Genomic DNA, 23,933 nt, shown 5'->3' on the forward strand with positions numbered 1-23,933 from the left:
CCTTCTGAATTTTACTTTAAATAAAAGAAATGTAATTTCACATACCTAATTACCTATGTCTAAAATCATCTAATAGAACAAGGTCTCATTTCATTTACTATGATCAATGACTGCCCCCTAGTGGATATCACTTTCCTCAAATCTCTATATTTGAGATTTCCTAGTGCTTACTCTAGCTTTTGCGGATGACAACCTCCATTCAGAGTGGTTTTTTTAGAAATTAAAAAGGAGAAGCAAGAAACTTTCACATTGCTTTATGTATCTTTTCTATGCATTAGTTATAAATTAGTTTTTTATTTAGATTGGAACATTACATACTTATTTAAGAAGACGGCATAAACTTAAAGATAACTTCAAAATAAAACCATTCTATCCTATTCCTTTAAATCATAAATTCAGAAGCACTGTTTTTGAAAGGTGAAAAAGGTGACATACAAACTATATAGTTCAATATGCTTCAATACAAACATGCAGTTTCACTTAATTATACATAAGTTTTATTTAAAGAAAAGCAAAACACACAACCACAGCATTTCAATGAAGGAGCTTAGAAAAATTTCAAGTGTGTTCATGGTTCTCCAGTTACCACTCCAATAAAAAACTTTTTAAACCAAAGTTAAAATTAAGTGAAGAAGAAATAAGTCCCAGTAAGCAGACTGAACAACACACATTCAAAATACTACTCTGTCTTCTTGTGTTCGTTCCCACCAAAGTGTACTGTTTAAAGTTCCACAACTATTATCTTCCTCCTCTTGTTCTTTAGTGAGTTCTACAAAAACCTAGGTGAAAAGAAATAAATGAATACAATATTCTGTATCTCAAGTATCTCAAAGAACTTTTAGCTAAATCAGAAATGGTACATGGCTATATCTAGTTATTTTAACAAGTATCAAGAGATTTATTAACATTATTCGAACAGAGTAAGTTATTTCCAAAAGTTACATGAAAAGATGAATACTTTAGATTAATAGATTTGTTTTTTAAAAAATAATTCATAACTACTTAAACAATGTAATTTCAAATACACTAATGTGAAATACCACCATCATGACACTTTCTTTACAAAACAAAAAAAACAGATATTCAAAATAAGTAAATGGAAGTTAGCTTGATTTAAGCATTCCATACTATACACAGGTATCAAAACATCATACTGTACCCCATAAACAGTGTGATTTGTCAATTTAAAATAATATCAACTTAGAAAGTAAAATTTAAAAAATTAGTAAGTGAAGAACCTATGGTTGATTAAAATTATACCAAGTTTAAGATTATCCAGTAACAATTTGTCGCTGGTTTACAATATCTCTCCCTCTCCAATATAAACCAAAACAATCGATATCAGATACTTTCTTCTATAAAATAATTTTTAAAAATTTAACTTTATAGTACCTGTTCCAATGTTGCTTGAGAAAAGCTGTATTCTTCAATGGCAAAAGCATGTTTAGCTATTAAAATACAAAAATAGTATTTTACTTATCAATATTTGGAAAAACGGCCATACATACCAAAGTAGCTAACAATCTGTTTTAAAATGTCTCTGTCATCAACTCACTTAAAGTTGAAGCTGCCAAAACAAGTTATTTTTCCCTCTTACTTCCTTTCTCTTCCCCACACCTATAATTCCTCTATAGCCCTAATTACTACATGTTCAATGTTACTTGTCTTATTTCACTTTTTCTAAGTTCTCCTCCATTATCTTTTTCCTGGTGATTCTTTTCATGTGATCCCTGCTCTCTTATCTTCCATTCTCCAACTCCACTGTAGCCTATTCTGGCTTCTTGAACTAGATTCTGGATATTGGTCCTATCTCCATAAACCATTTTTTGTGTGTTTGGTTCTGTTTTTAAGACAAGGTCTTGCTCTGTTGCCCAGGCTGGTATACAGCGGCCTGGGCAACGGAGCAAGTATACAGTCATGGCTCACTGCAGCCTCGACCTCCCAGGCTCAAACAATCCTCCCACCTCAGCCTCCTGAGTAGCTGGGACTGCAGGCACAAGCCACTATACCTGGGTAATTTTAAAAATTATTTTGTAAAAACAGGCTCTCACTATGTTGCTCAGGTTGGTCTCAAACCATGGGCTTAGGGGATCCTCCCGCCTCAGCTTCCCAAAGTGCTGAGATTATAGGTGTGAACCATCATGCCCGGCCCATAAATTTTTCTGTATTTATTTCAGATTCCTTTGCAATATAAGTTAATACCAAATTTCTGTTATTCTATTCATTCCTTTAATTTAATTCTCCATAAGTAGTTCAGGTGTTCTCTTTGGTCATAAACAAAATCGCCAGGAAAGCAGAACTTTACCTGACTATGTGAATACATATATTACAGATACAAAAATAATTAATTAGTGTTCTTTGCAAAAGAAAACCCATTAATCCATAGCTGTGACAAGAATATATATAGTATCAGGAAATTGTTCTATATTCAGCAATCACATGAAGAATAATCATAAAAATCCTGTAGTTATTTTGAAAATTATTAATAATAAACCTTATACATAAATATAGGTTGTTTCACAGTTTACAAATGCCATAAAATAATCTGCATATGAATACCTGATTCTTCCAGGAGGTGATCTCCCTCTACTGTCACCAGCATATATATATTTATCCTACATACCCACTTATTTTTAAAATGCCAAGATTCTATAAGCTTCCTTAAAATTTTGGGGACTGCCCACCCCTCCTACACTCAGAATTCTCTTTGTCACTGGAGTATTGATAGTGTTGCTATTTCTATGGACCAGTATGAAGTAAGGATTCAAGAAACTCAGAGCTCTTGCTGCTGGACTAACTGCAAAGACTCGATAATTAAGCTGACCCTTCTCATAGATGTAATGTGATAAACTGTGCCAATGCTCTCTAAAGATTGTAAAAGGTTTACATTACAATAGAGTTTATCCACAAAATCCCTATGACATTAGTGTTTACCTGTGTCTTAGATTAAATGAATAAAAGGTTATCTTCTTTTTTTTTTTTTATATTATACTTTAAGTTCTAGGGTACATGTGCATAACGTGCAGGTTTGTTACATATGTATACATGTGCCATGTTGGTGTGCTGCACCCATCAACTCGTCAGCACCCATCAATTCATCATTTATATCAGGTATAACTCCCCAATGCAATCCCTCCCCCCTTCCCCCTCCCCATGATAGGCCCCAGTGTGTAATGTTCCCCTTCCCGAGTCCAAGTGAGCTCATTGTTCAGTTCCCACCTATGAGTGAGAACATGCGGTGTTTGGTTTTCTCTTCTTGTGATAGTTTGCTAAGAATGATGGTTTCCAGCTGCATCCATGTCCCTACAAAGGACGCAAACTCATCCTTTTTTATGGCTGCATAGTATATTCCATGGTGTATATGTGCCACATTTTCTTAATCCAGTCTGTCACTGATGGACATTTGGGTTGATTCCAAGTCTTTGCTATTGTGAATAGTGCCGCAATAAACATACATGTGCATGTGTCTTTGTAGTAGCATAATTTATAATCCTTTGGGTATATACCCAGTAGTGGGATGGCTGGGTCATATGGTACATCTAGTTCTAGATCCTTGAGGAATCGCCATACTGTTTTCCATAATGGTTGAACTAGTTTACAATCCCACCAACAAGGTTATCTTCTTATCTGCCATAGTTTCTAAAATAAACTGAGTCCCCTGTTTTAAACTTTTAAAATAAAATTCTTTCATAATTTGAAAGCTACAACATAAATGTTTTTCAAATACTACTTACCTTCTTCCAGCTTAAAAAAAGATTGCGAAAGGGACTGAACATCTTCCTTAGGAATTTTATAAGCCAAAATAGAAGAAAAACTGAAAACAAAGATAAAATATGGAAAAAAATTAAAAATTACTACTATTGTGTTCTAAAGCTAAAGTTCAACATGTTTAAAATTCAAAATTAAATTTAATAATTTATTTTGATATTTATTTGGATGAAAATTGTTCAAAATAATAACATATTTTCATGCAAAACAATTCTCATTGCTACTAAAAATGTTTAAAAAATTTAAATACTACAGAATATTGAAAAATCTAATACTAAGGCAGATATAAAACACCAGCCATCAGACTTCATTATCCAGTATTGGTGATAATACAGAGATATATATATATATAAATTATCTACAGACACATATATTTCACATATATGAAATATATGTATATATTCACACACAAAGATATACATATATGGTTTATGAATAACAAGATGATTTTTCCCTTAATCCTTAATAACTTTTTATAATCTTTGCTCTATAAAGAAATATAACCACATTTTTAAAAATTTTACCTTTCCTGACGGCTTGCATTTGGGAAAATATACTGAATTTCTCTTTGAAGGCGGTCTACTTCTAGGTTTTCTATCCAGTCCTTCAATTTAATTTCCAAAAAGTAGCCTTTTCCAAATTTACTCTTTAGATGTTGTACTGTTCCAATACATCTGAAGTAATTTTTTAAAAGAAAGCTCAGATATAAAATGACAGCTTCAAATAATAATTTCTCACACATATCACTACATTTTAAAAAATATACCTTTACATTTATAGAAAAATTACAAAGAAAATACAGCATTCCCATACACTCTTCATCCAGTTTCAGTTTCCCTAATCTTATCATCTTATATTTCCATGGTAAATTCGTCACAACTGAGACATCGACATTGGTACATTCCTTGTCACTGAACTCCATACTTTATTTAGATTTCACCAATTTTCTACTAGTGTCCTTTGTTTATTCCAGGTCTATCCGTATACTACAGTGTTCTTAGCTATCGTGTCACCTTAGTCTCTAACTGTGGGTGACAGTTTCTTATTCTTTCTTTCTTTTTCATGATTTTGACAGTTTTGAGAAGTACTGGTGTGGTAGAAGTTCCTTCAGTTTGGGTTAGTCTGATATTTTTCTCATGACTAGACTTGGGTTATGGGTTTTGGAGAGAATACCACACAGCTGTAGTACTTTTTCCATCATATCATATCAGTGAATACATGATATCTGCACAACATTGTTTAGTTAAGGTAGTATTTGCCAGCTTTCTCAACTGTGAAGTTACTATTTTCCTTCTTCTGTAGTTTATTTCTTACAAGAAACTGGCTAAGTCCCGTCTAAACCTGGGGATAGGAGATTAAGCCTCCTCCCTTGAAGTGGCTATTATCTACATATATTATTTGGAGTTGTTCTGTAAGGAAGATGCACCTCTTCTCTCACACTTATTTCTTTACTCAATTATTTATTTATGTAAGTAGAAACTCATATATTTATTTCATATTTGTGTTATATAATTAATCCAATATATAACAACTTTTTAAAATAACAAGTACTATGCCTAAAAATAATATTCCAAGTTATTGAAATATTAAGTAAATTCAAATTCAAAGTAGACAGCCACATTTTTAAAAAACTCAACATACTTCCAAGTCAATCTATAAAAAGCTAACTCAAAAACTAAAATATTTAACATTTAAATTACAAACTATTGCCATGTTTTTGAAATGATGACATTCAAAATCCAGCCCCCACCCTCTTCCCCTAAATGGCATGCTATTTAGACATCGACCTTAACTGCCCAGACACCATGATAGCTACTCGATCACAGACAGCCTCTGCCTCTTCCATATAATGAGTGGTCAGAATAGCAGCCCGCTTTTTGTTTTTAAATGCAGTTCGAATCGCTCGCCTATAAAACATAAATGAAATAAAAAGAGAGGAACACATCTGCTTGTTAAAAAACATGGGTTTTTAAAAATCCAACTGGTTGGTTAATTAAGTCAATTAAAACTTACCAAACATCAATTGCTATGGATATTACATCCTGCCCAACTGTGACTTTTACTTTTTTTTTTTTTTTTTTTTTTTTTTTTGAGATGGAGTCTCACTCTGTCCCCCAGGCTGGAGTGCAGTGGCACGATCTCGGCTCACTGCAAGCTCCACCTCCCGGATTCATACCATTCTCCTGCCTCAGCCTCCCAAGTAGCTGGGACTACAGGTGCTTGCCACCATGCCTGGCTAATTTTTATATTTTTAGTAGAGATGGGGTTTCACCATGTTGACCAGGATGGTCTCCATCTCCTGACCTCGTGATCCGCCCGCCTTGGCCTCCCAAAGTGCTGGGATTACAGGCGTGAGCCACCGCGCCCAGCCATGACTTTTATAGTCTAATTTATTTTCCCTTCATTTTGAAAGCCTATCAAATGGAAAAAAACTCTATGATTCCAAATGTTAGTGTGGGCTAAAAGTATGACAATAAATACATTTTAAAATTGATGCCTTTTCTTGTTATAACCAAAACAGGCTTTGAATCATAAGAAAACTTTAACATGCATCCAAACCAAACCTTGCAATTTATAGACATGGAAGTCGAGGCTTAAAGAGTTGTTCAAGACCAGGTGCTGTGGCTCATACCTGTAATCCCAGCACTTTGGGAGGCCGAACGGGCGGATCACCTGAGGTCAGGAGTTCGGGAACAGCCTGGCCAACATGGTGAAACCCTGTCTTTACTAAAAATACAAAAAGTTAGCTGGGCATGGTGGCTCTTGCCTATAGTCCCAGCTACTTGGAAGGCTGAGGCAGGAGAATTGCTTGAGCCCGGGAAGCAGAGGTTGCAGTGAGCCAAGATGGCACCACTGCACTCCAGCTTAGGCAACAGAACAACACCTCGTCTCAAAAAAAAAAAAAAAAAAAAAGAGTTGTTCAACTAATTAGTACTTTACATGAACTGCATTATGACATTTCAGTCAATGATGAAACACATTTCCAACCGCGATCCCATAAGATTATAATACTGTAATTTTACTGTATCTTTTCTGTGTTAAGATATGTCCAGATACACAAATACTTACCATTGTGCTACAACTGCCTACGGTATTCAGTGCAGTGATATGCTCTACAGATTTATAGCCTAGTTAATAGGCTGTACCATATAGTCTAGGTGTGTAGTAGGTTATAACCACCCAGAGATTTATATAAGTACACTCTATTATGTTTGCACAACGACAAAAACGCCTTTCTCAGAATGTATCTCTGTCATTAGGCAATGCATGACTGTACTAGAAAGAGTCCCAACATAAATTCAAGACACCATTATTATGGGAAAGATGATTTGTATGCTAAATGACCAGAAAAAAACTTAAAAACTATTCAGAACACTAGAACTCTTTATTTTAATAATGACTCATATGCTTATTTCTGTTTCAGAATATGTAAAATATTATGAACACTTCATGAAAAATACGGCAAAGTTTCAAAAGCTTAAGGAAATCTCTAAATCTAATTTTTAATTACTATTGTATCCTTTGAATAGGATTTAAAATCAAGATGTACATATAACATAAAACTAATATAATAAAAGAAGCTGTTCTATTCTGAAGTATGATGTACTGTGTCACAAGCACCATACTCACCACATGTGCTGTTTGGCTTTGGGATCCATACCTGTAGATGGTTCATCTAGCAAAGTAATCTGAGGATTCCCTAGCATACTTAGAGCAAAACACAACTACATGGAAAGAAAAAGACGGGTGGGGAATTAACAAAGGTTCACTATAAGGAATCTATCAAGACAGTATCAGGTACTAAACTATCAATAAAAAAATACAGACATTATTTGGTGTTTAATGAAAGTACCTTTCGTTTGATTCCTGCAGGTAGTTTCTTTACAGTTTTCTGAAGATGTTCTTTTAAATCAAGTGCATTTGTTATTCTGCAAAATGAACGTTACAAAATGAGAGCACCATGACATATATAAACACAAATATTAACCGGGTGTGATCCCTGATGTTGTTTTCTCTAGAATAGTTACTCAGTTGAAGCTTACTGTAAGTAGGTAGGGCAAAAGTCTCTAATTTACATCATTTTAAATAAATTAATATCTTGATAAAATGGTTCACTTTCAATTAAAGTAAGTTTCATGACATCTACAGGTACATTCATCCTGTAACTAGAAATAGAAAAATGACCTTTTTATAACTATCATAATTTATAGCTATCAATATATTTTCATATTTCATAAAGAATATATGCAAAAGTAATAAACATTTTCTATAAAAATCATTGTCCACAGAAATGCTTGTTATGAAATTTTAAAAATATGAAATGTAAACCTTTCTAAGTAACAAAAGGAATCTAAAGACAGTTATTTTACCGACTTATGACTTCTTTCATGTCACTTGCACTCATTCCTTTTACAGCTCCATAAATTTCAAAATGTTCCTGCAATGTAGTATCTGGCCACAAAGGGTTTATCTGAGGACAGTAACCCATACACTTCAGGGAATCATCATCTTCATTTGTCTCTGAAGAATAATCTCCTAAAAATACCTATAGAAACACAAACCAATTTTTACTATTTTGTTTAATTTACATTGTGAAGGGAGTGGCAAGTACATTAATTAAAACCCCTTCCTACAGCCAGAGTAATATCAAGTCAGATTTGTACTCCTTTATTATTATTATTATTATTATTATTATTATTATTATTATTGCTAAGTAACTGAGACTACAAACAAGTGCCACCATGCCAGGCTATTTTGTTTTCTTTTTTGAATTTAGCAGAGACAAGGTCTCACTATGTTGCCCAGGCTAGTCTTGAATTTCTGAGCTCAAGCAATCCTCCTGCCTCAGCCTCCCAAAGTGCTGGGATTACAGGCATGAACCACAGAACCCAGTCAGATTTTTTACTCCTTTTTGATGTTTGATGATGGGAGGACATATATAGGTAAGTCAGAGTTCAGAGACATGGTCAGAAAGAGTAATACAGAGTTGGATGAAAAAGCAAGATGTAATTCTAATGATCAGGGAGCTTCACTGGACGGTGACAGTTGAGCCAAAGAGATAAGTGAATTTAGTACATATATTTCTAGGGTATAAGGTATAGCCAAACAAAGGAAACATCTTGGGCAATATGTCTGGCATTTTCCAGGAAAGCAATGAGTTAGTGTGGCTGACACAAAGTAAGCAAGGGGAGAGAAGCAGGAAATGGGATCAAGGTAGTTTTGTGAAGTATCCACAAAGTGGTGAGTGACAGGCTTATAATAAAAGACCACCTGATGGCAGGTCAAAACAAGCTCCCACATCTCCTGAAGCTAATAAAATTGTCTTCCATTAAGTTGGCAAATAACTCATGCATATAAGCACTGCAAAAGCAGAAATACTGTATATATGTGTGTGTCTACATGTGTCTGAAAATTTCACCATGCACATTATTTTTACAGATAACCCAAAAGATAATAATTTGATCAAGCTGTATAAAAAATGCTAAAAATATACATAAAAATTAAATATCAAATCCTAATTTGTCATTAAAAGTTTGTTAATTAAAAAGATAAATCACATTCAACATATCCTATACTCTTATATATCATACCTGGCCTGAAGTTGGTTCAGTATCACCAACCAGAATATTAATAATTGTGCTTTTGCCAGCACCATTTGGACCCAGCAGTCCTAAGATCTCTCCTAAAGGAATTAAAAGAAAAACAACTCATAATCCAATCATACTAAAAGTGGAAATTACTCTTCCAGAAAAGTTATGTAATAAAAAAATTAAATACCAGCCTTTTTTCACACAGAAAGAGATGTATTTAGTTGCCACTTTCTTTACTTTTCTTGAAAGAAGAAAATCTTTCTTGTCATCATATTCTTTATGCAAATTGCTGACCATAATGGATGGTTTCTAATAAGAAAAATTGTATTTAAAAAGAAAGTTATAAAACCTATCATGAAATGACAGGCTGCACATACCTCATGTCCATACTACAAAAATTATATTGGCTAATAAGGGGATACTGTACAAATAAATATCCATTTGTGACTGAAATCCTGACTTATTCAAAAGTAAGTAAACAAAGTAATTATTTTCCAAGAAAGATTTTTTTCAGATTGCTTCATATGCAAAGAAAAATATTTTTCAGATTAATTTCTATATACTGGGAATTTATCATTTCATATTTACTATGACTTAGTCATAAAGAATAAATTACCTCCTCACAACACTGGCAACTCATCAGCTCTTTGACCTTTAGTCTTTCAGCTTTGACATCTTCATCTTCATCCTCATTGTTTGGTGGTTCTGGAAGCTTCCTATTCTTGGACTTCGTTGAAAGGTTTCTACATATATATAATAAATATATAAAGATAGTAGGTTTTCAAATAATTAAAAATAGTAAGAAATTCAGATACTAGGCAGAGAAAAGACTGAAAAAATACACTAACATAAGATCTAGGATTATCTCTGAAAGGTGGAATTACAAGCGATATTTTTCTTTTTCTTTCTTTTTTTTTTTTTTGAGACATGGTCTCACTCTGTTGCTCAGGCTGGAGTGAAGTGGTACGATCTCAGCTCACTATAACCTCTGTCTCCTGGGTTCAGGCGATTCTCCTGCCTCGGCCTCCCGAGTAGCTGGGATTACAGGCACGCGCCACCACGCCCGGCTCATTTTTGTATTTTTAGTAGAGACAGGGTTTCACCATGTTGCCCAGGCTGGTCTCAAACTCCTGACCTCAGGTGATCCACCTGCCTCGGCCTCCCAAAGTGCTGGGATTACAGGTTCAAGCCACCATGCCCAGCCACAAGCATTATTTTTCAATGACTGATAGCATTTGGATGATATTACCTAAACTCATTCATTTATTCAACAATATTATTTATGACTAGTAGGTGTCAGGTATTATTACACAAAAAGAAAGATGAAAAAACATGAACCTTGCCCTCAAAAAATTTACAGCTCGAGTATAAATGAAATTGCCCAGAAAGAGTAGATGTAGAGGGTTGATGTCAGAACCCACAGTAACACTATCTCTAGGGATAGACAGTGTATGAAGTGCTTGCAAAGGCAATTTTGAAGTATAGAGGCAAACAGGAGAAGACATAATGGAAAACAAAGAACAAGCAAAATGTGGCTCCTGCCTGTAATCCAGGCACTTGAAGAGGCCAAGGCATGCAGATCACTTGAGGTCAAGAGTTTGAGACCAGCCTAGCCACCATGGAGAAATCCTGTCTGTACTAAAAAATAAAATACAAAAAGTAACCAGGTTTGGTGGCACATGCCTGTAATCCCAGCTACTTGGAAGGCTAAGGCAGGAGAATCGTTTGAACCTGGGAGGTGAAAGCCGCAGTGAGCTGAGATTATGACACTGCACTCCAGCCTGGATGACAGAGTGAGATTCCATCTCAAAAAAAAAAAAGAAAAGAAAAATGTGTAAGGAGAACATTGTCAATCATATTAAAGGCTGCAGATTAGTTAAATAAGTTGAGCCTACTAGACAATTAAAAGACAAAATCTTTAGTTATCTTATTGAAAATAGTATCAATGGAAAGGTAAGGGAAAATGCAGATTGCAGGGAGTTATAGGAGTAGATGGAAGGTGAGTAACTGGAGATAGAAGGATTTGGGCTACGAAAGGAAAGAGAGATATAGAATAGGAATTAGAGACGGATTAATGTTCAAATGAGATCTATGGGTTCTTTCATATATGGAAGAAAGGTGACCCTCCCCAACCCCACAAAAAATATACCATTGAGATCCAGAAAGGAAAGAGAAAAAGAAAATTGAGCAATATTCCAAGTATATAGAATAAATGAAGACCTGGATAATAGGATGGGCTGCTACTTCCTCTAGGATGGGGAAAAGGCAAAAATGATGGAAGATGTGAGTAAGTTTGTAGAAATTTATAACTTATAATTGAGCGCTTCTATTTTCTGAGATAAATGACAAGATTATTTACTGAGATGCAGGAAGGTGATTTGAGGAATATGAGGAATAAAGAGAAAGCTTTGGATAACTATTGAAAAGAAAGAGATAAGAAGGTGCTAACTAGGAAAATGTGATATATTTCCAAACAGTATTAAAATATAACTACCATTCAACCCAGCAATCCTACTACTGAGTATATACCCAAAGGAAAAAAAAAATTATTACATAAAAAAGACATCTGCACTCGTATGTTCATCATGGTACTATTCACAATAGCAAAGTCATAGAACCAACCTAAGAGTCCATCAACAGTTGACTGGACAAAAAACATATGGTATATATACACCATGGAATACTATACAGCCATAAAAAGAATGAAATTATGTTCTTTACAGCAACATGGATGGAACTGGAGGCCATTATCCTAAGTGAGGTAATTTGGAAACAGACAATCAAATACCACCTGTTTTCACTTATAAGTAATCACAAGTATAACGAGACAATCAAATACAACATGTTCTCACTTATCAGTGGATACACATGAACATAAACATGGAAACATTACGACTATGGACTTCAAAAGAGGGCAGGGATGAGGGTTGAAAAACTACCTATTAGGTACAATGTTCACTATTTGGGTAATGTTACACTAGAAGCCCAATTCCGATCAGTATGCAATATATCCAGCTAACAAACATGCACATTTACCCCCAGATCTAAAATCATTTTTTAAAAAAACCAGCTGAATTTATATGGAATAAATATGTAGTATTATTAAATGGAACTTTCATGTTATTTTTTCCAGCATATAATTCAATTCACCAATAATTATAATTTTTAGTGGACAGGTCAAAAAGACAAAAGTTGAGGATGCTGAAATGATAATAAAGTGATGAATCATGTAAGCAAGGCTGGACAGAAGAACAAGTAAAAATAAATTAGCTAATATATTTGGAAGAATATGTAAAAAAGACAAACAATAACAAGCATTGGCAAGGATGTGGAGAAAACAGAACCCTAAAACATTCCTAGCGGCAGTGTAAAATCGTCTTACCACTCTACAAACAGTCTGGCAATTCCCCAAATGACACACCAATCCCATTTCTAGGTATCCACCCAAGAGAAATGAAAATATATGCCCATATAAAAAGTAGTATACAAATGTTCATAGCAACATAGTTCATAATAGCTGAAAAGTAAAAGCAACTCATTGATATAAATAAAGTGCAGTACTGATATATTTAAAGTGCAGTGTACAATGTACATACAATGTAATATTACTCAGGAAAAATAAAAAGGTAGTGAAGTACTGCTACACGCGACTACATGATGAACCTTCCAAACATTACACTAAGTGTAAAACCATATGCTAGATACTAGTTATAGAGCCCAAATCCTAGTAATTTTTAAAAGATGTTATCTGGCAAATCTGATGATTTTCCAACATTAAAATAACATGCCAACCAACTATGGTAAAAAGTAAATAGATATAAAAGTTAAATGTAAGGATTTAAGAGTATCGTTGGCCTTTTGACTGAAGTTTTCCAAAGCATATTTCCATTGTCCAGTTATATAAAGTGTTCAGAATAGGCAAATCTGACAGAAACAGAAAGTAGATTAGTGGTTATCTAAGTCTGGGGGCTATGGAAGTAGGGATAAGAAAGTGACTGTAAATGGGTACAAAGTTTCTTTTTGGAGTGCTGGAAATGTTCCAAAATTATGTTATGGTGATGATTACACAGTTCTGTAAATATACTAAAAACATTTAAAACTTTTAAAAAATCAACTGACCTGAAAAAGGGATCTTTTCTTATTGATCTGCCTCCATATTTTTTCTCATAGTATTGTAAGAGGAAAATCCACAGTACACACTGCAGGTAGGGCTAAAAGAAAAACATGTAGCAGCTCATGACTAAAAGATTTGTTGTAGTTTTTTCCTTTGCCAACGGAACTAAGACTATATACATCAAGTTCCTTGCCATTACCAAAAGAAGCAATCACAACCTTTTTCATACTTGACATGATAAAGATAATTAAAAATAAATTTTAATACAAACCGAAGCAGAATTATTTTTAGCAAATTCTTCACTTATTTTCTACCTCTGTATCATTCATTTATTGTCAGCTTTATAAAATATAATGAAACACAAAAACTTTGTTTTTGCTTCTAAGAAAGACACAACTGTAATTAAATAGAATTAATAACATGTAAAAGGCTATATTAAAGTGAACACATTCAGTAAATGAAAGGTACTCCCCACTGAAACACAGATTAGCTAGCATTAAGTAACACGCTTAACTTTTTATGTACCTTCTTTTTCATGCAACAGGATAAAAAACTAAATATAGTTAAAACCACAGGACCAAACTATTCTTAAGGTAACATGCTAACTCACAAAAACACTTTATTTCTTACCGATATAACAGCTACTGAAAGCCTATCCCATGGATTATAGGTGTCCACATTTTTTCGTACATTCTTCCAAGAAATCTAAGACAAAAAGTTTTGAAAATGTATAAGCTGCAATATGTAGAAATATTTGGATTAAAATGAAAAAATGTATTTTGTTTAGCAAACATGTACTTTCTATAAATAAGTTAGCTATTCATATTAGTAAGTTATATTTTTTACTTAAAATCTTCCCTGTCCCAAAATATTTCTGAGGATCAATATAAATTAAACACATTGAACTGAGACCTAAAAAGGGAAGCACTGGTAGTAGGATTAGAAAGTAGAATTAATTAGCAATTCTAAATTAAGAATTCATAACAGTATTTTTTCTAATCACATGGAAATTTTTTTCAATTATCCAGTCTTAATAAAATGAATCTGGTTTTTGTCTCTATTTTTTCTTGTAGAAAATCTCTTATACTTTATTCTTTCTCAGCCCTTTATAGTAAAATACATTATTTAATCACTGATAAACTCCTAAAAACAAATACTGACTGAAATCATGTCACACTTCTAATTATATACATCATTTTGAGCATCAGAGAACCTGTAATGAACATAGCCCTTTTCCTTTGAGAATTTACAGTTTGACAAGAGCTTACAATAATTTACGCTGCATTAATAATATCTAAATCAAGCAGTAGCCACTAGCCTGATGCATTTTACTATTTTCTGAACAAGAACTAACATCCCCAATTTAGACCATATTTATTTATGTTTTTTAACATATTAAAATATTTAGCGGAATTACCTTTATGAAAGAAATCAGGCAACCTAGAAGTGGATAGATTGGAATGATGATACAAAAGGCATAATGAAGAATAGTTGCAATTGTGTATCCCATAAAGAAAGTTATTTCAGTGATTGCAACACAAGCCAACGCTGTCTAAAGAAAAAATAAATAAACAAGAGACGAAGTGTTTACAAACTTCATACAAACTGACTTACAAATTGGTGTCTAAGCATTAAACTATTAAAACATGGAACTCTAATGTTTTAATTAGAGTTCCTCTAATAAAACATGGAACTAGAGATGATATTTAGCCAGCAAGCAACAACAATATCACTTGTTTGTAACTAGTGTCCTTGATACACTAGTTGCTAAATGTCTTCCATATTGTTCCTAGGTGGAAAGGATGATTCAGAAGACAAATGTACACAAAAAGAAGCTGCCAATTATCTACCTAAATTCCGCACTTACAAAAGACATGTAACATTTTTAGTATAATCAGGAAAGAATTCGTGACTTTTAATTAAACTGCTATGGAAAGTTGAAATAATGTAAAATGTGACTTACCACAGAATAGACAAATGACCAAAATTCTTTGGTATTTAAAATTTTCTTAAAGGTGAAAGAAGCAACATAAGTGAACAGAATAAGTGATGGAACATAACCAATAAGGCAAAAAACCTGTAAATCAGAAATACGTTTCTATAAAAATATGAACAGCTTACAATACACATGACATGAAATACTAGTCATATTAAATATTAAGAAATAATTATTAATACAATCCTAAATAAGTCATTTAAACTGAACACTATTTGTAGTTTTTTATACCAAGTAAAATACTATCTCTCATAATTATAAAAAGCAAGTATAGCTAGCTACAACTTAATCTCTCTCAAATATTAGCCACTATTTTAATATACAGCCCTTTATTTTTTAAAGTTTAAGAAAAACATTATTTTATATGGCAGAAACTAACATATAAGGTCATTATGATCTCTGACAAAATTGGTAAGTTTAGTTTCAGCCTCACCTGAAACTAACCTTGATGATGAGGTTTAGTCATCAACCTCACCTAACTCTGTTTTCCCTTTATTCCTAATATTAAAGTATTCAATGAAAGGGCCTACTGTCAGTCATTTACATGTGAATACGAATGCAAATCAGTCTCTTCTTTGATATTTTAAGTTATATTTTATTTTATTTTAAATAATTTCCAGTTTTACTTTAGATTCAGGAGATACATGTGCAGGTTTGTTACACAGGTATACTGCATGATGCTGAGGTTTGGGGTATAATTGATTCTGTCACCCAAGTATTGGATATATTACACAACAGTTAGTTTTTCAACCCTTGCTCCCCTTCCTCCTGCCCCCATCTAACAGTGCCCAGTGTCTATTGTTGCTATTTTTATGCCCATGTTTACCCAACTAAGCTCCCACTTATAAGTGGGAACATGCAATAGTTGGTTTTCTGTTCCTTTAATTCACTTAGAATAATGGCCTCCAACTGCATCTGTGCTGCCACAACAGACATAATTTCATTCTTTTTTACGGCTGCACAGTATTCCATGGTGTATATGTACCACACTTTCTTTATTCAATCACTGGTTGATGGGCTCCTAGGTTGATTCCATGTCTTTGCTATTGTGAAAAGTGCTGCAATGAACATACCAGCTCATGAGTCTTTTTGGTAGAATGATTTATTTTCTTTTGGATATACACCCAGTGATAGGGTTTCTGAGTTGTAAGGTAGTTTTGTTTTAAGTTTTTTGAGAACTTTCCAAACTGCTTTCCATGGTTGCTGAAGTTTACATTCCCACCAAAAGTATATAAGCATTTCATTTTCTCCGCAGCCTCGCCAGCATCTGTTGGTTTTTGACTTTTTAATCATAGCCATTCTAACTGATGTGAGATGGTATCTCACTGTGGTTTTGATTTGCATTTCTCTGATGATTAGTGATGTAGAGCATTTTTTCATACATTTGTTGTCCACTTACATGTCTTCTTTTGAGAAGTGTCTGTTCCTATCTTTTGCCCACGTTTTAACAGAGTTCGTTGTTTTTTGACTGCTGAATTGTTTAAGTGCCTTATAGATTATGGACACTAGGCCTTTGTTGGATGCATAGTTTGTATTTTCTCCCATTCTGTACGTTGTCCATTTACTCTGTTTATAGTTTATTTTGCTGTGCAGAAGCTTTTTAGTTTAATTAGGTGCCACTTGCCAATTTTTATTTCTGTTGCAATTGCTTTTGAAGACTTATTTAGTCATAAATTCTTTCCCAACGTCCAGAATGGTATTTCCTAGGTTTTCTTGTAGAATTCTTAAAGTTTGATGTCTTACCCTTAAATCTTTAATCCATCTTGAGTTACTTTTTATATATGGTAAAAGGTGGAGGCCCAATTTCATTCTTCGGCATATGGCTAGCCAGCTATCCCAGGACCATTTATTGAACACAGAGTCCTTTCTGATTGCTTATTTTTGTCAACTTTGTTGAAGATCAGATGGCTATAGATGTGTGGCTTTATTTCTGGGTCCTCTATTCTGTTTCATTGGTCTACATGTCTGTTTTTGTACCAGTATCATGCTGTTTTGGTCACTGGAGCCTTATAGTATAGTTTGAAGTCAGGTAATGAAATACCTCTGGTTTTGTTCGTTTTAGGTAGGATTCTTTTTTTTTTTGAGATGGAGTCTCTCTCTGGTGCTCAGGCTGGAGTGCAGTGGCACGATCTCAGCTCACTGCAACCTCCACTTCCTGGGTTCAAGCGATTCTCCTGCCTCAGCCATCTGAGTAGCTGGGACTACAGGCACATGCCACCACGCCCAGCTAATTTATTGTATTTTTAGTACAGATGGAGTTTCGTCATGTCGGCCAGGATGGTCTTGATTTCTTGACCTTGTGATCCACCCGCCTTGGCCTCCCAAAGTGCTGGGATTACAGGTGTGAGCCACTGTGCTCAGCTTACGTAGGATTCCTTTAGCCATTTGGGTTCTTTTGGGGTTCCATATGAATTTTAGAATGGTTTTTTTTAAATTCTGTGATGAATAATGTTGGTAGTTTGATAGGAACAGTGTTGAATCTGTAGATTGCTTTGGGCAGTATGGCCAGTTTAACATATTGAGTCTTCTAATCCATGAGCATGAAATGTTTTTCCATTTGTTTGTATCATCTCTGAATTCCTTCAGCAATGTTTTATAGTTCTCCCCGTAGAGATCTTTCATCTCCTTTGTTAGATGTATTCCTAGGTATTTTAATTTTTTTGTGGCTATTGTAAACGGGATTGTGTTCTTCATCTGGCTCACAGCTTGCCAATTATTGAGATATAGAAATATTAAGCTATGTTTTAAACTATGGAATAAAAGAGCTTATCCTTTGTGAAATTATTTTCAGGCATAAGTAAAACCAAGAAAGGCATTTTAAGGAAGGAATATATTAAAGCGTTCCTGATTACACCCAAGTAGGTGGTCTACATGAAAGATCACTTTAGTTTCAAGAAATTATTTTAAAATGGTGGTAAATTATTGTTTTTAAAAGTCACTTATTATCATATAAAATGATTACATGTATGAAATACAATAGATACTTGCTCAATTTTCTTTAAAAAATAACCAAATTATTCAATAAGTCAATTGTCATGTTTATAAATAGTTTTTAAATAAAATTGTATCTATAAATAGCATGAGTACAACACTAACTTACCACAGCAAGGAACTTTACAGTATAAAAATACAATCCATAATGAAATGCCAATAAGCTTCCTAGCATCAAAATAAGAATGATAAAAAATAAGGGGATATCAACAACAGCTTGTCCAATCCAATATGCAGATGGCAAAAGACCTGAAAGTTTAAGTTGAGTATAAGCTTTGATCTAAAAAAAAGAAAAAAATTATAACTTTAGACACTTTAGAAACATACAAATAAATTAGTAAATTATTGCAGATCTCTTAATATTACATCAGCGAAACCAAAAAGGTCACATTCCAGGCTATAGGTAATAAAAGTCCCCCTCAAACTAAATAAAAATTCCATTTAGCCTTTAATTTGGCTCATTATCTCTAAGTAGTAACAATTTCAACAAAATTTTTAAGAATCAGAATACAGTAGTGCTAAGAAACTGAGATTAAAATAAAACAAAAGGTGTCACAGCAGTTGGGCTTAAGAGCCATACAAACAATAAATAGCCAAAACATTACAGCTTTTGAAATACTGTGGAAACAGATGGGAAGATATGTTTACACAGAAAAAGAATTCTCATTTTTAAAAATGAACCTTTCATAAATAAAAACACTAATAAATTGCCAAGTATTCTTTGGATTTACATAAGGCTTTCAGCTTAAGTGAAAGCTTCTGAAATGTTCAAAACCTTTTATGTACACTGGCATAGTATATAAATCCAAGGTGTTACTTATGTCACAAGTTTGTTAATCATAAACTTAAATGATCACAGTTTTCCTATCTCAGGTTCTCATTTAATTTCAAATTTCTAAAATATTTCACAAATTCAAATACCTAACAACTTTATTTAGTTTTTTTGCCATCTGTAAAAATATCTACTCCTAATAACTAAAGGTATTATATGAAAGAGCTGTCCACAGAGTGAGATAAAGGAAGCATGAAATATAAAGATTAGTTAAGAAGAGGAGAAATGAACAAAATTGGCAAGTTTTCTTTTCAATGAATTATGAGAACATGAGACACATGTAAATTCTAATATAAGAATAAAAACATAAGCCAAGGCAAATGCAATTATTTTGGATAATTCAAACTTCTGTCATTCACATATTGCTGGGAGGGTAATATAAAATGGAATACTCATCCTGGAAAATAATTTGGCAATTTCTTATAAAACTAAACACGTATGATTCACCAATTACACTCTTGGGCATTTATTCCAGAGAAATGAAAACTTATGTTTACACAAAACCTGTATGCAAATGTTCACAGCAACTTTTTCATAATAGCCAAAAATGGAAAATAATCCAAATGTTTTTCAACAGGCAAACGGTCAGAGAAAGTGTGATGTATCCATACCATGGAATATTACCCAGCAATAAAAAGGAATGGCTTATAGATACATACAAATTGGATGAATTTCAAAAGAAATGCTAGTTGATAAAAGCTAATCCCAAAAGAAAACTTATTGTGATGTCATTTTACATTTTTGAACTATCAAAATTCCAGAAATAAGAGAACAGAGTAGTGGTTGCCACAGGTCAGAGAGGCTAGGAAAGGGCAAAAAATGGGAATATTTTTGGTGACAGAAATGTTCTGTATCTTGACTGTATCAATGCCAATATCCTGTTATATTTTTCTATAATTTTACAAGATGTTATCATTGGGATAAAATGTAAAGAGTGGCTGGGCGCGGTGGCTCAAGCCTGTAATCCCAGCACTTTGGGAGGCCAAGACGGGCAGATCACGAGGTCAGGAGATCGAGACCATCCTGGTCAACACAGTGAAACCTCGTCTCTACTAAAAAATACAAAAATCTAGCCGGGCGAGGTGGCAGGCACCTGTAGTCCCAGCTACTCGGGAGGCTGAGGCAGGAGAATGGTGGGAACCCGGGAGGCGGAGCTTGCAGTGAGCTGAGATCCAGCCACTGCACTCCAGCCTGGGTGACAGAGCGAGACTCCGTCTCAAAAAAAAAATGTAAAGAGTACACTGGATCTCTCTGTCATTTCTAACAAATAAACATGAATATACAACTATCTCAAAATAAAAAGTTTAATTAAAAATGTTTCAGTTGAAACAAGAAAGAAAAATGCAAATGTCCAGTAAGTTTGTGGGTTATGGATTTCTATATTCCTTATGCTTTTCTATAATTTATACATTACTACAATGAGTATATTTATACAAAAATTGATTATTATTTTAAAAATAGAGATATGTGTTACTTTTATACTAAACAAATTAATAACAAAATTTCTATTAGAATTTATTTTATTTATTTATTTATTTATTTATTTATTTATGAGATGGAGATTTTGCTCTTGTTGCCCAGGCTGGAGTGCAATGGCATGATCTTGGCTCACCTCAACCTCCGCCTCTCAGGTTCAAGTGATTCTCCTGCCTCAGCCTCCCGAGTAGCTGGGATTACAGGCATGCGCCACCACGCCTGGCTAATTTTTTTTGTAGTTTTAGTAGAGATGGGGTTTCTCCATGTTGGTCATGCTGGTCTCAAATTCCCAACCTCAGGTGATCCGCCCACCTCGGCCTCCCAAAGTGCTGGGATTACAGGCATGGGCCACCATACCTGGCCTAGAATTTATCTTTTTAGAATTCATTAAAATAATGAGTTCATTATTCATCACAGTCTGTAAGTTAATTTAGACAAATTTGTTTTTACTTAATTAATATCATCTGTGAAGAAGATCAGAATTTTTATTAGAGGAGTAAGATATAATCTCAGCAGAGTGAAAGAGTGGGAGACTTTGAACAGCCAAAGACTATACAAGATCACTATATGCCTGAAGGAAAACAAAAGGGAAAGGCGCAAAAAGAAAGTGAAAGAATACCAAAGAACCTCTGTATACTTAGCAATTTCTCCAAGGCCCTAATGATGACAATCACTTTCACCTTTTTTTTTCCATTAATAAGAATTTAGCACCTTGACTACTTAATACCCCTGTTAAAGGATAAAAGGGACAGGCATGTTAGTGTGCCAGTTAAGGACATAAAGATCATAGTCAGTTCCCAAATCCACAATTTAAACAAGCTGAGCCAACCTGAGCAAGTCATATGAACAATACCATCTTTGATTTCCTGATCTATAAGAAATCGGTAACAAAAATCTTACCTCACAATGTTGTGAGAATTAAAGAATATAATTTTTAAGGCATGTAGCAAGTCTCAAGTAATAAATATTAATTATCACTACTATTACAATAATAAACTATAATAAATGTATTTATATTTCATTTACTTATTTCTAAAATAACAATTATAGTAAGCCTTGCAATCATGCAAATAGGTTATTTTTATACGACACTTCTTATTAGCAAATTACATATTTTTAACTGAGTCATTACCTTATGATTCTCTGCATTTTCCATGGCAAAGTAAGGTGGCATTGCAGTAACAATGATTCCAAGCAAAGCTGCTTGAAAATACAGCTCAATTTTAAAAACTATGTCGGTAATTTCCTGAAAGACAACCACAGAATAACAAATACAACCACAGAATAACAAATGGAACTGAGAATCATTTTATGTCTTAAAATATATCTTAGGATATTTCTTATATCCTAAAAAAAAAAATTCAAAACCTCAGAAAGAACATATTAGCATATCTAACCCAGGCATAGTCTACATGAAAGAATGACTGGCCAAGAAAGACCCACAAATATGTAGACTAGTAGTGCAAGAAGTGGAAATGAATGAGACTAGAGTTGGATCCAATTATACAGAATCTAATGAAGGAAGAAACAAATGTGAAATATTAATATGACTATCTATATGAATAGTTAGCTTTAAAAACTCCCATTTATTTCTTTCAAAATATAATATGATTATATGTCAGTGTTTGATGAAAATTATAAGTTGTAAAATCTTGTGTAATAGTTATGGATACAGACATATGTAGTAACATCATAAAAACAAGTATGGGAATTACAAATTGTGAAACTGTGAATTGTGGTTACTTCTATGGGAGAGAAGGAAATAAGGTTGGAGAGGGGTAACATGAGTTTTCACCTGTATCTTTAAAGTTTTATTAAAAACAAATATTATGCAATATTAACATTTGAAATATTTGGATAGTAGGTGGTTCATTTTCTGTAGGTTTGAAATATTTCATAATATGAGATACCTCTCCACAGACACTGCTGCTGGAAATGGAAAATGATGCTAACATTTTGGAAGGCAGTTTGGCAGTTCTTCAAGTGTTAAACATAGAGTTACTAGATGATCTAGCAATTCCACTCCTAGCTATACATCCAAGAGAAGTAAAAACATATGCTCATACAAAATCTTATACTAAAATAGTCATAGCATTACTCATAATAGCCAAAAGGTGGAAATAACCCAAATGCCATCAACTGATGAACGGATAAACAGAATGTGGTATTTCACATAAACATTCCATACATTCCACACAATGAAATATGATTTAGTAGTAAAAATAAATGAAGCACTGATATGTGTTACAACATGGATGAATCTTCAAAGCAGTATGCTAAGTACAAGAAAGCAGACAAAAAAAGACTACATACTGTATGATTCCCCATTTATATAAAATGTCTAAAATAAGGAAATCCATAGATACAGAAAGTACATTAGTGGTTGCCTAGGGTTGGGAGTGGGTATGAGAGGAAATGAGTGATTACTAATGAGTATAGGGGTTATTTTTTGGGGTGCGGGGTAATAGTATATCTAAAACTGGCTGTAGTGAGGACTGCACAACTCTATGAGCATAATAAAAAAACACTGAAGTGCATACTTTAAATAATGGTCAGGTTGATTGGGCATTATATTTCAATGAAGCTGTTTTTAAAAGTATGACAAGAGAAAATAGAAAATATTGTTCCAGATATTTGTCCATTTATTTTTAGCATATGAAAATCAAAAGGATTAAGAGAAAAAATGTTGAATGCTTTTCTGTAATCTTAATTTGACTCTGATATGCACAATCCAACAGTTCTATCTAGAGGAAAAATGGTTGTCCGGGTGACTTCTCACGTTTTTTTCAATACCCCAATATCTGGATTTTGGGTAAAAATCATTCATTTAAAAATTATATTATATTCTATGATCAATACAGAACACACTTATTCCTTATACAAATATCAATACCAAAACAGAATCTCCTGTACCCTGAAACATACTTATACTGGGGAATCATAAACCTTAATGTAAACCATTTCTCACTTGAGTTTTAAGAAGACTAAGAGACCTCACAAGATAAACTTCTACATATTTAGTTATTTTTGCTTGTTTTTTTTTTTGAGACGGAGTCTCGCTCTGTCACCCAGGCTGGAGTGCTGTGGCCGGATCTCAGCTCACTGCAAGCTCCGCCTCCCGGGTTCACACCATTCTCCTGCCTCAGCCTCCCCGGTAGCTGGGAC

General features: G+C 33.7%; 1 protein-coding gene across 2 annotated transcripts in view; it reads right to left on the reverse strand.

Moving 5' to 3' along the window:
* Window positions 1-259: 259 nt before the first annotated feature.
* The window catches only part of ABCA5 (ATP binding cassette subfamily A member 5), a 78,566-nt gene continuing 54,892 nt past the window's right edge, over window positions 260-23,933 (reverse strand). For both annotated transcript variants that reach the window (XM_023211951.1, XM_023211950.1), the window contains 17 exons: window positions 21,901-22,014; window positions 18,570-18,740; window positions 15,437-15,550; window positions 14,891-15,025; window positions 14,104-14,178; window positions 13,479-13,570; window positions 9,976-10,102; window positions 9,551-9,668; window positions 9,360-9,451; window positions 8,139-8,314; window positions 7,622-7,697; window positions 7,399-7,493; window positions 5,556-5,675; window positions 4,293-4,442; window positions 3,735-3,814; window positions 1,393-1,448; window positions 260-779 (listed from right to left, as the gene is read on the reverse strand). In XM_023211951.1, coding sequence (XP_023067719.1) covers window positions 672-779; window positions 1,393-1,448; window positions 3,735-3,814; window positions 4,293-4,442; window positions 5,556-5,675; window positions 7,399-7,493; window positions 7,622-7,697; window positions 8,139-8,314; window positions 9,360-9,451; window positions 9,551-9,668; window positions 9,976-10,102; window positions 13,479-13,570; window positions 14,104-14,178; window positions 14,891-15,025; window positions 15,437-15,550; window positions 18,570-18,740; window positions 21,901-22,014 — 1,899 coding nt within the window. In that variant the 3' untranslated portion in view covers window positions 260-671. The remainder of the gene's footprint in view (window positions 780-1,392; window positions 1,449-3,734; window positions 3,815-4,292; window positions 4,443-5,555; window positions 5,676-7,398; window positions 7,494-7,621; window positions 7,698-8,138; window positions 8,315-9,359; window positions 9,452-9,550; window positions 9,669-9,975; window positions 10,103-13,478; window positions 13,571-14,103; window positions 14,179-14,890; window positions 15,026-15,436; window positions 15,551-18,569; window positions 18,741-21,900; window positions 22,015-23,933) is intronic.

This window comes from Piliocolobus tephrosceles, chromosome 16 (genome assembly GCF_002776525.5).
Source record: "Piliocolobus tephrosceles isolate RC106 chromosome 16, ASM277652v3, whole genome shotgun sequence".
Classification (NCBI taxonomy): Eukaryota; Metazoa; Chordata; class Mammalia; order Primates; family Cercopithecidae; genus Piliocolobus; species Piliocolobus tephrosceles.